The sequence below is a fragment of the Oncorhynchus tshawytscha genome, linkage group LG06 (assembly GCF_018296145.1).
Source record: "Oncorhynchus tshawytscha isolate Ot180627B linkage group LG06, Otsh_v2.0, whole genome shotgun sequence".
Taxonomy (NCBI): domain Eukaryota; kingdom Metazoa; phylum Chordata; class Actinopteri; order Salmoniformes; family Salmonidae; genus Oncorhynchus; species Oncorhynchus tshawytscha.
In genome coordinates this window covers 69,750,558-69,766,655 of record NC_056434.1, presented here as the reverse complement: position 1 = coordinate 69,766,655, position 16,098 = coordinate 69,750,558, and the positions used below count along the sequence as shown (strand labels likewise).

The window sequence follows — 16,098 nt, the reverse complement described above, 5'->3', positions numbered from 1 at the left end:
CCATGTCCTTGGTTAGTATATTATACAACAGTCACGCATATAAATCACACTGTAAGACTATAGAAAATCCCCAGAGGTACAGTTGCAAATCAAAGTTTTCTTTTAGTAATTGATACAGCGAGCCTGTTTTGACATTTGCCAATAACAATGTAGTCCATGTTAAATTACATTTTTACTCTTGTTGTTTACAGCCCATCACAGTGAAGATGTCCACCCAGAAACCCTGAGAGCTGACTGAAGCCTGGGCATAGAGCTATATGGTTTAACATGAGCCTCAGCAAATCCATAATACATCTCATCTAATGTATATCGTCTCACTCACGTCATGACACTATAGCGAACTGGAGTAAGAGTTGGGGATGATGCAAACCTAAAATAGGCATGATGAATAGGAAACAACAAAAAAGCTCAAAGAGTTGCAGGGAAACAGCACCCACAGTCATCATTCAGGACTGTCAGCCAGAGTGAATAGAAAGGCCAGGGACAGGAATAAGACCACCAAGGCACTACAGTACAGTGTGACATTACAGCCACTCTTCTGTTTGGGAGAAGGCTCTGCTCTCTGGCCATGGTCTTTGTGGCTGTATTCCTCCCACTCACCACAGTCATATATGTGGATGGGACTTTCCCAGTGGTCAGATTCTGGGGGATTGTGCTTATTACTCTTACCCCCACACCGGTGGTCATGGTTGAAGATTTCTGAACCATCCTCTTTGTACAGATGTTTTTCCCAGTGTGTCTGACTGTGGTCCTCCCACTGGTCATCATGTGTTTGACCCAATTTGCTTTTTGTAGGGGTTGTACTTTCTCTGGGTTGGAACAGTCTATGGTTGACTTGTGGTCTTGATGTCACAGCAACGCTGTCATCAGCAACTATTTTCCTGACACGACGTTTGGTTTGTGTTGATGTTTTCTGTTAGGGGATAATTCACACATTTGCTTGGGTTTCTTCCATTGACCTGAACTTTTGTAACAGCCGTTAATGTGAAATTACAACAAAGGCAATTAAAATAATTATAATGACAATTTTAAAAAGTGATTTATTTTGGGTTTGAACTTGCTCTGATAAAACGTATTTCATTATCAGTTGGGCATCAATGTAAAGTAGCTGGTCATTTTGTCCATTCTTGTAAAACCAGTTGGACAACATTGTAGTAAAATGCTGTGAATCCTGTCAATATTGCAGGACTTAGTGCCTTGGCCTCACCGCCTGTTCTGGCTGGGGCTTGGATTTGGGTGGTCCTCTGATGTATTGAGACGGCACAGGTCTGGGTCTTTCCATCTCCTCTTCCTCACTCTCGTCATCCTCCACATATACAGACTTTGGTTTGGACGACCCTCTAGCTCGTCCTGCTTTCTGTGGGGAAAAGATACAAGACCAGATTGAGATTTCACGTGAAGCTAGCATGCACTAGTTTATGACAACATACTCCTGGACATTTCCTGCTTGTGAATTCACTAACACCTTACCCCATGTTCTGACTGGGGGTTGGATACTGGTGGTCCCCTAATGTAGCGAGATGGTACAGGCTTGGGTCTCCCCTCTTCAATCTCCATCTTTTCTTCATCACTGTCATCCTCCACATATATAGGCTTTGGTTTGGAGGCCCCTCTAGTTGCAGGTTTAGTCCTGCCCGCTTTCTGTGGGGAAAGGACACCGGAATAATTATTTCATGTGACGCAAACAAACAACTGAATGAAAACATACTTTTACTCCTGTTGTCAACACATCAGAATAAAAGGGCATTTCTCCATGTGTGTCCACTACTGTACATTCCAATGCATTTATTTTTGGGTCATATTGTACTAAAACCAGTTGCAAACAGCTCAGTAGTAAAGTTTAGTGAATCCCGTTTATAGCCAACACCTTTACGCCCTTGGGTGGTACAGGTTTGGACCTCGCTTCATCCAACTCCATCTTCTCATCCTCTTCATCACTCTCCTCATCCACCACAACTACGGGCTTTAGTTTGGATGAGCCTCTACCTCGGCCTGCTTTCTGTGGGGAAAGGATACAGGAAGAGAGGGTGAGGGGCTTAGTAAGAGGCTAGCATGCAACTGTTTCTGATAGTAGAAACTTGCTTGATTCTCCATTGACCAGGAGAAGGCCACCTACTGTGTTGAAGACGAAGCATTGTTCACTGAATTATTCATTTGTCTTTGAATGATGAAGATAAATAATAATACAGGAGTCCGTACAGGACAAATGATGGGACAACGACTACCTACCTATTGGATATCATGAAATCGGGGAGGAAAAAGGAGTAAATAACAATAGAGGAGTAGGACAGACACTGAAAGCAGCCTTTCCATGACCCCTATTAATTCGACTGACATTTACACTCACTTTCCAAACCTCCAAAAATTGACTTATATTTGACTACAGATCCAACTGCCCAGCAGTTCAGCATGGAAATTAGAGAAAATTAGAACAATTATGGCTGCTGATCCTCTGCCCCTGTAAAGTGTGTGTAAAGTGTGTGTCATCAATCGCCTCAAATTGGGCTGTTTTGGCCATCTGCGGGTCAAGTTAGTCACCATTGGAGGCTCAAGTGATTCCGGTAAATTCCAGAAAATCACCACCTCTCCGCTCCAGAGCCTCTTGAGGGGGACGAGGTGTGCCTCCATGGGGGTCAGGGGCAAGTTGACCCCCTTTACTGCGGTCAAGATCCCCGCCAGGCATTTAGAGAAGAAAATGTGATTCACCTCTACACCGCTATGCAAAGAGCCAGAGAGATGACATATTTGGTAGTCCAATTGAAATGCACATATTTGATGAGAAATACTTTCTGGAGTGTATGTGTGTTGTAAATAAAGACCTGGATTTGTGGCTGAGGCTATCAGTGTGTGTAGATCTCCCACACTGCACTGGGGCTCCCGACAGACCCACACACAGACACATCACCTCTCCCAGAGGGTTATAAATCAAGAGTATAAACAATGAACATGAAGTGAGTCTAGCCATCTGGTCTCCATTACACTCCCCTGACCTGCACTTTACCCTATCCAGCTATATTAGATACTGAACAAAAATATCAACAACATGTTGGTCCCATGTTTCATGAGCTGAAATGAAATGTTCCACATACAACTTATTTCTCTCAAAATTGTTTACATTCCGGTTAGTGAGGCTTTCTCATTTGCCAAGGCAATCTATCCTGACAGGTGTGGCATATCAAGAAGCTCATTAAAACAGCATGACACACATAATTATGACATCCCTTCAAATTAGTGGATGCAACTATTTGAGCCACACCCATTGCTGACAGCTGTATAAAAATCGAGCAAAGTGGCAACGTCTAGGAACAACAGTGGCTCAGCTTTGAAGTGGTAGGCCACACAAGCCAACAGAACGGGACCACTGAGTGCTGAAGCACGTATCACGTAAGAATCGGCTGCCCTCGGTTGCAACACTCACTACAGAGTTCCAAACCACCTCTGGAAGCAACGTCAGCACAAGACCCGTTTGTCGGGAGCTTCATGAAATGGGTCTCCATGGCCAAGCATCCGCACACACAAGCCTGAGATCACCATGCGCAATGCCAAGTGTCGGCTAGAGTGGTGTAAATTGGATTCTGGAGTGATGAATCACGTTTCACCATCTGGCAGTCCGACGGACGAATCTGGGATTGGCAGATGCCAGGAGAACGCTACCTGCCCGAATGCAGTGGCAACTGTAAAGTTTGGTGGATGAGCAATAATAGTCTGGGGCTGTTTTTCAAGGTTTGGGCTAGGCCCCTTAGTTCCAGTGAGGAGAAATCTTAATGCTACAGCATACAATGACATTCTAGACAATTCTGTGCTCCCAACATTGTGGCAACAGTTTGGAGAAGGCACTTACCTGTTTCTGCATGAAAATGTCCCCATGCACAAAGTGAGGTCCATACAGAAAAAGTTTGTTGAGATTGGTGTGGAAGAACTTGACTGGCCTCCACAGAGCCCTGACCTCAACCCCATCGAACACCTTCAGGATGAATTGGAACGCTGACTGTGAGCCAGGCCTAATTGCCCAACATCAGTGCCCGACCTACTAATGCTCGTGGCTGAATGGAAGCAAGTCCCCGCAGAAATGTTCCTTCATCTAGTGGAAAGCTTTCCCAGAAGAGCCTATTTAGCCTACATTTGTGAGTAGATCTGGATGTGTGCGATTGATTAATAGGTGTACATTAGGGGTCCCCAATAGGCAGTTTTCTGAGCAAGGTAATCTCTCAGGTACTCTCACCTTGCCCCTGTCTGGCCAATCAGACCCTCTGGTGGAGGAACCCCCTGACATTGCTCCTCGTGGCATAGACAGGTCCAGCCTTCCCTGGCCTCCGCTCGCTCTCAGTCCCGCCTCAGACAGCAGCTCTCTCAGCCTCTGGTAGTCCGGACGTTCCTCATAATCCAGAGCTTTGACACTGAGCAGGAAACTGGCCAACTCATCTGGGAGAGGAAGAGGGACAAAAGAGAGAGAATGCGCAATAGTCCCACTCCGACGTATCTGTGATGTTTTAACACTGGCTATGTGCCGTGTGATCTGCGTGTTTCAGTACACAGAAACCATCACCCCTTACTGCAACTAACATGTCCAGCTACCTAGTGTACCCACACACACTGTGGTTGAGTGTGTATCACACTCATATACAATAGGGTTGATGCATGTCCTGGGCCTTATCTGTGGCGACCAGCCTGGCCCTGCCTCTGGAGGAGGTGTAGAGAATCATCCCAGTCAGTCATCACCATATATCACATAGCCATAACCTCACAGAGACGTGACCTCTGTTTACAGTACCAGAGATAACAACAATGGAGTCTCTAAGACATCTCTCTGGGATGGATAATGGAGTTGTGGGAACATATTTCAAAAAACCCTCCTAAAAATGTTTCATTCCCTTCTGGGACAAAGTGGTGACTCTGGAGTCTGACTACTGGACAAGTACTGACTGGTACGGAGGCCCTCTCACTCACCTGTGCAAGCTCCACCCACCGACAGCTCCTGCACCGAACCAGGTAGATTACCTAGGAGTCTGGAAAGAGAAACAGGCATGAAATAGAGGGGGAGAGAGAAACAAGGGTTTAACTTAAAGACAACAGACATACTGTAAGGACAAAGTTTTGAAGGGTCTGTCCTATATCCGAGAGATATACTTTGTCAATTAGTGTGGACACAGGTTCGAACATCTCATTCTAAAATCATGGGCGTTAACATGGAGTTGGTCCCCCCTTTGCTGCTATAACAGCCTCCACTCTTCTGGGAAGGCTTTTCACTAGATGTTGGAACATTGCTGCGGGGACTTGTTTCCATTCAGCCACAAGAGCATTAGTGAGGTCGGGCACAGATGTTGGCCAGTCAAGTTCTTCCACACCGATCTCGACAAACCATTTCTGTATGGACCTTGCTTTGTGCCCAGGGGCATTATCATGCTGAAACAGAAGATGTCCTTCCCCAAACTGTTGCCACAAAGTTGGAAACCCAGAATCGTCGAGAATGTCATTGTTTGCTGTAGTGTTAAGATTTCCCTTCAATGGAACTAAGGGACTTAGCCCAAACCTTGAAAAACAGCCCCAGATCATTATTCCTCCAGTTGGCACTATGCATTTGGGCAGGTAACATTATCCTGGCATCTGCCAAACCCAGATACGTCTGCCAGATGACGAAGGGTGATTCATCAGTCCAGAGAACGCGTTTCCACTGCTCCAGAGTCCAATGGGGGGCGAGCTTTACACCACTCCGGCCGACACTTAGCATTACGCATGGTCATCTTAGGCTTAGGCCGTGAAAACCCATTTCACGAAGCTCCCGATGAACAGTTCTTGTGCTGATGTTGCTTCCAGAGGCAGTTTGAAACTCGGTAGTGAGTGTTGCAACCGGGGACATAATTTTTACGTGCTATGCGCTTCAGCACTCCCGTTCTGTGAGCTTGTGTGGCATACCACTTCACGGCTGAGCCGTTGTTGCTCCGAGACATTTCTACTTCACAAGAACTGCACTTACAGTTGACCAGGGCAGACATTTTACGAACTGACTTGTTATAAAAAGGTGGCATCCTATGACGGTGCCACGTTGAAAGTCACTGAGCTCTTCGGTAAGGCCATTCAGTTTGTCTATGGAGATTGCATGGCGGTGTGCTCAATTTTGATACTCTATATACACACACACAAGTATGTGGACAGGTGTATAACAAAGCTCAGGAAATATATATTGACACATTTAACCCCTTATTTGACACAAAACTAGCTCCATATTTTATTTTTAACTGGTACCGGGTTACCTTCAGACAAGTCACGTGACAAACACCACTGTAGCTCTGCCACCGACATATTCTAGGTGGGTGTGGTGAATTGAGACGCGGTCCATGCAAAAAACATCCCTCTAGCTTAAAACTGACGGATTTTGATGGGGATTTAACACTAAGGAGCAATAGGAAGATGGAGAGGGATCCAGAGAGAGGGTGGTCTTTACCTGGTCTTGGCCTCTTGGACCTGTATAGGGTTCTTGAGCACAGAGTCCCAGGGCAGCGCCCCACACAGCCAGTGGAGCAGACAGAAGCCCAACACCTCCAGGTCTCCACGTCTCGATGGAGCTACATAGAGACAGAGAAGAAGATGATCAGAACCTGGTTTGGGAGGATAGAAACAGCTTTGTTTGAGGGGCTGTGTTCAGAGGTAAAACAGTATGCAAAGAGAGGGTAAGGAGGATGACAATTATGGAGTGAGTGTTAGTCTCAACTTTTCCTGTGCTCTGCAGACAGACAGGGCTTTGAGGGGAGGGCTGACATTTTATGTCAGTTTTCCTTCTTCTCTGGCCTGTTCCAGGAAACTGGATCCTTGTGGCCTCTGACATAATTCAGACGCCCGCTGCACAGCCTAAACACACACACTCGATTGCTCAAACACCCCCTCTCTAAGGCAGTAAAACACACAGATATCTACGCCCAAATCAATACCACAGGTTACAGAAGTCGACAGGGTGCTGTGCACTGGGGAGATATCTAAATACTAAATACTGATGATGGCTAGACATTAACCTCTAGACTTGCCTCGTTGTAAACAATGCCTTCCATCTAGTTTTAATACAAGGAAGTGAACAAACCCTGCACTGAGAAAGTGTCTTTATGAAAAACTGTGGGGAGTTCATCAATACGTCTGGATTGAGTGCATGTGAGGGGTCGAGCCAGAGGAGTTTTAGCAGCTCAATACTGTAACGGCCGTGCATCTCCGGAGAAATTACCCATCGACTGACTAGCTTCGTCAGAAGGAGAAATCTCGAGCCAGATCCATGGCTAGCATTGATCCCAGACAGTGTTCCCAATTAAATAGGCTGCTGCCACAGTGGCTGCCAGGCAGCGGCACCCAACAGGACAGCACTACTGGCTAGCCTAGAGACGGACAACGGGTTGGTTGGTTGTATTTAGATGTGGGTTGCCACTGCGTCTGCCTCTTGTTGCCTTCAACATTTTTGTGATTAAGCCGCTTGTTTAAGTAATTTACTGAATCAATTATCTCAAGAGTGGAAGGTGTAAAGTACTTAAGTGTATAGGTCAGCATTACAGTATATTTGTTGCTGCCACTTCTAATTAAGCCATTGTTGTAAACAATTATATAAAGCCTCATTGATACTGAGAGGCAGATAAGAGGGAATAAAGATGAAAAACACAAGTGACACCAGCACTCAAAAACTACACCAACTCCCACAGCCACAAAATAGATTAACAATTAAAAAGATCAACAACTACGTAAAGCACCAGTGGCGTGCTTCGACCATATTGTCCCTGTTCACAATAGCTTTTCCTTTGCTGTTTGGTCGTGTATTTATGAATCTTTCCCTAATGAGAAGGCAGCACACACACACATACAGCTCTCTCTAACGCACCCACACATTCATGCATATGCTTGCGTGTACGCACACGCATGAGCGTGTATGCACGCGCACACACGCTCATGCTTGCGTAGGCACACGGGTTTCTCTCTCCTATTGATGTTCAGATTTTCACTCTTAACACGCTCTTTCGGAATCTCCGTGTTCCAAAGCATCCTGCTCCAATAGGCGATAATTAGCTCAGAGTTCAGTGATGCCTCACTCTGTTCTATCTCCGCCCTTGTCATGGCAACATCTACCCAGCGAGGGTGATGATAGGTAAGATGGGAGTGTGGGATCTTGAGCAAAAAGTAGTCTTGTAGCTCGTCAATCTGCATGCATCTCGATTTCCATTTGACCCAAAGGAACTTACAACGTAGAGGTCAAGTAAGACCAGCCATCATATTTAGCCACCTGGAATATAATTCTGGTTTGTTTATCAACTGTAGACAAAAAGGGAAACGTTACCTGATTGACTCATTCCAATAGTAGAGTACTGTAGGCCTAACAGAAGTTATTACATAAAAGGACTGATGATTATAAGCATAAAAACATACCAGTTTACAAAAAAATTTGGGATCGCTCCTACAGACGGTCACGTGGCCGTGGCTTGCTATATAAAGCACGCACAGGCATTGAGGCATTCAGTTACTGTTGGGTTGAATGTTAGTGGGCAAAACGAGTGACCCAAGCAACTGAGCGTGTTACGGTCTTTGGTGCCAGGTGTGCCGGATCAAGTATCTCAGATACGGCCGGCCTCCTGGGCTTTTCACGCGAGACAGTGTCTATGGTTTACAGAGACTGGTACGACAAACAAACATCCATCCATCCATCAAATATATTGGTCACATTCACATATTTAGCATTTGTTATTGCGGGTGTAGCAAAATGCTTGTGTTCCTAGCGCCAACAGTGCAGTAGTATCTAACAATTAACAACAATACACAAATCTAAAAAGAATGGAATTAAGAAAAATATAAATATTAAGACGATCAATGTCGGAGTGGCATTGACTAAATACAGTAGAATACAGTATACACATATGATATGAATAAAGCAGTATGTAAACATTAAAGTGACTAGTGTTCCATTAAAGTGGCCAGTGATTTCATATCTATGTATATAGGGCAGCAGCCTTTAAGGTGCAGGGTTATGTAGCCGGCTATTTAACAGTCTGACGGCCTTGAGGGAGGCAGTGTGCCCCCGGTGATGTGTTGGGCAGACCATACCACCCTCTGGAGAGTTCTGCGGTTGCGGGCTGTGCAGTTGCCGTACACGGTCTGTGTAGGTGGAACATTTCAGTGTCAGTGATGTGTAGGCCGAGGAACTTGAAGCTTTCCACCTTCTCCACTACTGTCCCGTCACTGTGGATGGGCGTGCTCCCTCTGCGGTTTCCTGAAATCCACCATCAGCTCCTTCGTTTTGTTGACGCTGAGGGAGATGTTATTTTCCTGGCACCACTCCGCCAGGGCCCTCACCTCCTCCCTGTAGGCTGTCTCGTCATTGTTGGTAATCAGGCCAACGACTGTTGTGTTGTCTGAAAACTTTATGATTGAGTTGGAGGTGTGCGTGGCCACACAGTCATGGGTGAACAGAGAGTACAGGAGGGGACTGAGCATGCATCCTTGTGGGGCCCCAGTGTTGAGGATCAGCTAAGTGGAGGTGTTGTTTCCTACTTTCACCACCCGGGGGGTGGCCCGTCAGGAAGTCCAGGACCCAGTTGCACAGGGCGGGGTTCAGACCCAGGGCCTCAAGCTTAATGATGAGATTGGAGGGTACTACGGTGTTGAATGCTGAGCTGTAGTCAATGAACAGCATAGGTATTCCTCTTGTCCAGATGGGATAGGGCAGTGTGCAGGCAATTCCGTCTGTGGACCTATTGGGGCAGTAAGTGAATTGAAGTGGATCTAGGGTGACAGGTAAGGTGGAGGTGATATGATCCTTGACTCGTCTCTCAAAGCACTTCATGATGACAGAAGTGAGTGCTATGGGGTGATAGTCATTTAGTTCAGATACCTTTGCTTTCTTGGGTACAGGAACAGTAGTGGACATCTTGAAGCAAGTGGGGACAGCAGAATGGGATAGAGAGAGATTGAATGTCTGTAAACACTCCAGCCAGCTGGTCTGCGCATGCTGAGGATGTGGCTAGGGATGCCGTCTGGGCCGGCAGCCTTGCAAGGGTTAACACGCTTAAATGTCTTACTCAGTAATCTGTGATTGTCTGTAGATCCTGCCACATACTTTGTCTGTCCACTTTGTACTGACAAATGCTGCCTGTTTGATTGCCTTACAGAGGGAATAACTACACTGTATTTGACCATATTCCTAGTCACCTTGCCATGGTTAAATGTGGTGGTTTGCGCTTTCAGTTGAGCAAATGCTGCCATCTATCCACGGTTTCTGTTTTGGGTAGGTTTAAGTCATGGTAGGAAAAATATCCCCTACACACTTCCTGATGAACTAGGTCACCGAAGGGAGGGCCTTATAGGTATTTCGAAAAGGTGAATAGCAGTGATCTAGTGTTTCCCTAAGCAAGTACTACAGTCAATGTGTTGATAGAACTTCGGTAGCGTTTGCCTCAAATTTGCTTTGTTAAAATCCCCAGCTACAATAAATGCAGCCTCAGAATATGTGGTTACCAGTTTGCATAAAGTCCAGTGTAGTTTCTTGAGGGCTGTGACTATAACCAAAGGTAATTCTCTTGGGAGGTAATACGGTCAGCATTTGATTATATTCTAGGTCGGGTGAACAAAAGGACTTAAGTTTCTATATATTATCACAATCACACCATGAAGCATACACCCACACATTTCTTCTTTCCGGAGAGTTCTTTATTCCTGTCTGCGCCATGAACTGAGAACGGAGCTGGTTGTATGGACGGGGACAGCATATCCCGAGTGCCATGATTCTGTGAAACAGAGTAAGTTACAGTCCCTGATGTCTTTCTGGAAGGAGATCCTCACCCTGAGCTCGTCTACTTTATTGTCCAAAGATGAACATTCGAAAGTAAAATACTCGGAAGCAGTGGATTGACTGTCCACTCCAAATACCTCTTCTCTGCCGGCGCCGACATGGAGCAGCCTCTGGGATAAGTTTGACTGCCCAGGGGGTACAAACAAAGGACTCAATTCGGGAAAGTCATATTCCTGGTTGTATTGCTGGTTAGATACCGCCGCTCTGATATCCAAAAGTTATTTCCGGCTGTATGTAAAAACACAAAAACATTCTGGGCTAATAATGTAAGAAATTACACCCCAAAAACAAAATACTGCAAAGAAGCAGAGCGGCCATGTCTGTTGGCGTCATTACATTGACAGTCCAGTGAGCAAAAACAGCTCGTTGATGAGAGGTTGAAGGAGAACAGCAATCGTGCAAGATAACAGGCAGGCCAAACAGACAAATAACAGCACAGTACAACAGCGGTGAGCAGAATGGCATCTCGGAACACAAAACTCGTTGATTCTTGTCACGGATGGGCTATTGCAGCAAATGACCACACTGGATTCCACTCCAATCAGCTAAGAAGCAGCTCCAGTGGGCATGCAAATCACCAACACTGGACAATTGAGGAATGGAAAAACATTGCCTGGAACAGGACAGCGAGTTCAGTTTACTTGAGTGGCCTGCACAGTCCCCAGACCTCAACCCAATAGAACATCTTAGGGATGGAACTTGCTGTACCACCATCCAATTGAAGTATTCAGGCTGTTCTGGAGGAAAAATGGGGGGGGGCAACCTGATACTAGATGGGTGTATGTAATAAACTGGCCAGTGAGTGTATATTTTCATCTTATACCTACTTTAGTTTGTAGAAGATTCATGACCCCTGGGCTATAGAAGCAAATGAATGATTCACCTATACAAGAGCTTCTACTGTTAAGCGAAGACCAAAAAGTTGGAATGAGGACCATATGCAACGACATACAGTATATGTGACATGAGAACAAATTGCACTAGATGACAGTGTGTGTGTACTTCTATGTAGGTCTGTAAAAGAACAGACCGGTGTTTAAACCAGTCCTGTGATTTAAATGTCATTCCTATCCAACCGCTTGTTAAATTAAATTCACAGCCATAGATCAACGACTCGGAACATGTTGAAGCATGTTCCGCCTGCCACATTTTAGCTTGTATGCAACTGTGAATTACATGGGCCCAACATACACCTCTTGATTCAGAGAACCGAACATAAAAACACAAGTTCAGCATGTTAACCCCCACCACCCTCTTCACTCTATAAAATATTAAAATTGACGGGTTTGCCTTTATCAATAACGCTGACTAAGCATCTTGTCTGTTTTCCTTCATATGGACAGCATTGATTGAAACAGTTGCATGGCGATTAGGGAGTCTTCGCCACACTCGTTCAGCATATCGAACTCGGCACCGTCCTCCGCTCTTAGCAAACAGAGGTTATCAGTGGCCAGTCCCACTCTAACCAAACATCAAAGGCTTAATTAATGGGGGATGAATACACGATGCAGGTTATGACTTTAGCTAATTAGGGGATTTTTTTAATGGAGTCTGTGTCGGGGAATACGAGGCAGAGAGAATCAATGTCCAATAAAAAAGGACCATGTACGCAATTTGCCAGCTAATGTGTTCCCTACTGAGGGCGGTTTTATAGCAAGGAACGAAGGGGGGGGTTCACTTTGTGCATTGATAAACAAGTACACTGCCAACTGAAAGATACAGTAACGCAGTTAGTATACATCCATACGAGATCATTGGCCACACAGTCAAGACAAGTGAGCTATTGTCCACCAATTCTTGTATGTATACCCAGAAACCTTGCCCTTTCACTACACAATAGTTGTTGCCACCTGAAACTATGAGTGTTCATATCAATGAAATCCCACTTTACCGACTCCATTGTGGGCATCTATGCTGGTGTACTCTATGGTTCCGTTGTGTCCCTTTTTCGGGTTCTTTTTGTACTCTTTGTGTACGCCGTCTGGGCTGTACCTGTAGGACAGGCCGTAGTCAGCCAGGTACACCTGCAGTACAGGGAATAAACAGACAGTGTGTGTAGATAACAGTCAGCCCACCTACAAGTAAAAAGCTTAACATATACATTGCTCAATGTTAATATAGCTAGTAACGTATGTTACTACGTATGTTTTATACACAGTACAAGAAATGCCTTGAATATGCATGCCTACTGTTCTGAGACAGTGCTAACGCTAACCTTGTCAGGGTCTGTGTGACCAAGCATCAGGTTGGCAGCCTTTATGTCTGCATGGACATACTCGTTGTCATGGATATACTCAAGCACATCCAGCTGTAGGAAGACAAAGAGAAGGTGAAATCTTTACATTCCATCTTGGAAGAGGATGTTTTATTAATATTATTTTATTGTGTTTTTTTATTTATATTTTATGTTTACTTTAGTTTATTTAGTAAATATTTTTTTAACTCGTATTTTCTTAACTTCATTGTTGGCTTGTAAGTAAGCATTTCACTGTATTCGGCGCATGTGACGAATACAATTTGATTTGAACAGAGGGAGGGACTCACCAGGACACGTCCTAGCTGTAGTACTGTGTGCTTCTTCAGCTTGCCACCGTTTCGCTCACACACCTTCTGCAGGTCACTGCCCAGGCGGTCCATCACCATGAACCTGTACCTGGATTGTAAATAAGAATTTGTTCTTAATCGAGTCACCTGGATAAAAACTGTACATGGTACAGGGCAAAGGTCAAGGATAAGAGGTAAAATCATCTCGAACACACTTCCCAACCACAAAGCAAGGGATTATTAATGCCTTCACCATGACCATCACTACACCAGTCAGTGTAGTGGCTCCAGTAGTACCTGGTTCCGTTGTGTTCTGCCAATCCTGATCCCCAGTATGCAGGGATCCCCAGAAAATCCAGCGTCTTGCTCCTCATCCACCTCTGCACTGAATCAACAGCAGGACAGAATTACAAGGGCCAAAAATGGTATCTTACATACTATATTTAGGGAAAGGGAGATACCTACTCAGTTGTCCAACTGGATTCGATCCAGCAACCTTCCAGCAACTGGCCCAACGCTCTAACCACTAGGCTACCTGCCGCCCCTTTCCACAACGTATTTTCACCAGTGCAACGATTGCACCTATTGTTTTTCTATAGAAATAATGGACACAATAAGAGTGTAAAAACAGATATTTGCTCTTTAGCATTTTTGTTTTATAAATTACTTGTTGCTCTCAGTATTTACATTCATGCCATTTTGTTTCATTCCCTCTGAAAGGTAGCAGGTGCACAACTGGTGCTGAGCAAATATGGCCAAGTGCCCAAGATACGATCCTAGAGGACCTAAGCCTTTGGTCTTAAAAGTGGTGCAACAAATTAGGACGCGATGTGGTTTTAATGACTGTGGATTCAGGTTGGACTGTCTGAACTGTTCACAAAAACACATATGACCACTTAAAGACAGTGGAAATAATCATGCACTTCTAAATCAGACACAGAAACGCACAAAGTGAACAGGAAGCCTGTCTTGGAGTGCTGGCTGGCTCTCCACCAGACTGGCAGGTGGTCAGGGGCCCAGCAGAGGAGCAGGCATCATTATGTGGGATTGGGTCCCTCTCTATGAATTAAGAGCTCAAACAAGCAGGGAAGGGGCTAACTGCCACTGAGGTGCATGTTTGCTTTGGCTTATTAATTACACCAGGCAGCAGTCTTGGGCACTTCATCAGCCAAGTACACTCCCGCTGCACTGGGCCTGGCCACTCAAATAAGATGTAGCCTAAAATAGGTTTGGTTGTAACCACACAGTATGTAGCCTATATTGGACATAGGTTATGAACTCTTAGTCATATTTCTGCTACATCATGATGTTGACTGATTGAATTTGTTGATACTCACTGTTCTCAGGTTTAGCTGCCCTCTGATAGAACTTGAGCTCAGAAAACAGAGGCCCATTCTCATGGTACTCCTGCAGACAATGAAATAAGAGGGTGAAATATGAGTAAATGTGGAAATAGAAATGCTGAGAACTGTTGCACGTGACTGCCGTACAATTATAGGTTTATTTATTAGGATATTAACACGGCAGTTCCTTATTATACCTTCCCATATCCACGAAAAACCCAGTAAGCAGAGAGCAAGCGAGAGAGAAAGAAAGTGAAAGAGAGTTTCACAGCAAATTATTGTGGTTAAGTCAAACTGTCGATCACATCTGGAGTTATCTCTGAACAAATGGCAAAGCGTATACAGTGATAGAAATGCCCTGACTCACAACACAGCCATCCCTGTACTCACCACTTTAATCACAAAATGAGAGTCCTCCCCAACAGGCATTTCCATGTCCTGCGAAGCTGAAGGAAAAAAGGGAGCGAAAGATAGGAGATGGGGAAAAAGGAGGGTGTGAGTGTGTGAGAGAGAAAAAGAGGAGAGAAAAAAAACAGGGACACAGATAAATAAACCGTGATAAACATGACAGTAATTTGGCATCAATCAGATGTACTCCAGTTTTTATGCTCTGTTGGTAATGCTTTACACCCAAATCTGTGATTCCTGGTAAAATAAATTGGGATGCGTGTGTTTATTTGAGAATCTGTGATACCTTGACAGATTGACATACTCGTCTGGTTACTTACCTAGGTAGATCAATCCAAAACCTCCTTGGCCAATAATTCTGCCCAGTTTCCATTGCTTCTTCTCAGTGTCGATCAGTGTAAACCCGTCTGGTAGGGGTGCAGGCAATGCTCGTTTCCTAGGAGGGGCCATGGGGCTAGCCAGCAATGGGAACCTATTTGGGCGTAAAAGAGAGTCAAGTTAGTTGGCTGGCAATAGTAACTTATGGTACAGACAGACTATTGACATGTGGTCAACAGATGCAACTACAGCCACCTAGCTAGCTTGCAAAGTAGAGAGAAGCTATATAGTCCCGTAATAAATCCAGAAACAAAACTGAAAGTCAGTTAAATCTGGAAACTGGCCAGCATATTAGCTAGTTAACGTTACCTAGATAGCTACAGCAAGCTAACAGACTGTATCGAATAAACTAGTTAGCTCTCCCTACATAACTAAATTAGCTAGCTAGCAAAACAATATATTCGATTCATTTGGCTCGGTGGCATTGCACAGTTCAGTGTCAACTTGTTCTTAGCAAGATACCCAACTAGAAATCTACTATAAAAATGAAACATCTAGCGATACATTACCATTAGAGTTTGGATAATTTTCCGTGAAATGTCTCAAAGATCTAGGAAGCGATAGATCCGGTTATTCAACCGCCAATGAATGCTATCTAGAGGCGGGACGATGACA

At 44.8% G+C, this 16,098-nt stretch overlaps 2 protein-coding genes across 3 annotated transcripts in view; one reads left to right on the top strand and one right to left on the bottom strand.

Moving 5' to 3' along the window:
* The window catches only part of fancl (FA complementation group L), a 14,270-nt gene extending 13,937 nt beyond the window's left edge, over positions 1 to 333 (top strand). For both annotated transcript variants that reach the window (XM_024424863.2, XM_024424861.2), the window contains exon 15: positions 192 to 333. In XM_024424863.2, the coding sequence (XP_024280631.1) occupies positions 192 to 227 (36 nt within the window). In that variant the 3' untranslated portion in view covers positions 228 to 333. The remainder of the gene's footprint in view (positions 1 to 191) is intronic.
* vrk2 (VRK serine/threonine kinase 2) lies at positions 63 to 16,098 on the bottom strand. The gene is made up of 15 exons (XM_024424860.1): positions 15,993 to 16,098; positions 15,426 to 15,577; positions 15,088 to 15,143; positions 14,692 to 14,761; positions 13,652 to 13,739; positions 13,355 to 13,463; positions 13,026 to 13,118; positions 12,702 to 12,834; positions 6,443 to 6,563; positions 4,948 to 5,006; positions 4,223 to 4,422; positions 1,868 to 1,999; positions 1,471 to 1,641; positions 1,208 to 1,357; positions 63 to 913 (listed from the first exon to the last, which is right to left on the bottom strand). The coding sequence occupies exons 2-15, from the start codon at positions 15,553 to 15,555 to the stop codon at positions 443 to 445; spliced, it is 1,983 nt and encodes a 660-aa protein (XP_024280628.1). The 5' UTR covers positions 15,556 to 15,577; positions 15,993 to 16,098; the 3' UTR covers positions 63 to 442.

Excerpts from the sequence above, each read along its gene's own strand:
- vrk2 (XM_024424860.1), bottom strand. The coding sequence starts at position 15,555 with ATGGCCCCTCCTAGGAAACGAGCATTGCCTGCACCCCTACCAGACGGG. Across the intron at positions 15,144-15,425 it reads TTTTGGATTGATCTACCTAG|CTTCGCAGGACATGGAAATG; the intron begins GTAAGTAACCAG and ends TTTTTCCTTCAG. Across the intron at positions 4,423-4,947 it reads GGTGGGTGGAGCTTGCACAG|ATGAGTTGGCCAGTTTCCTG; the intron begins GTGAGTGAGAGG and ends TTCCTCTCCCAG.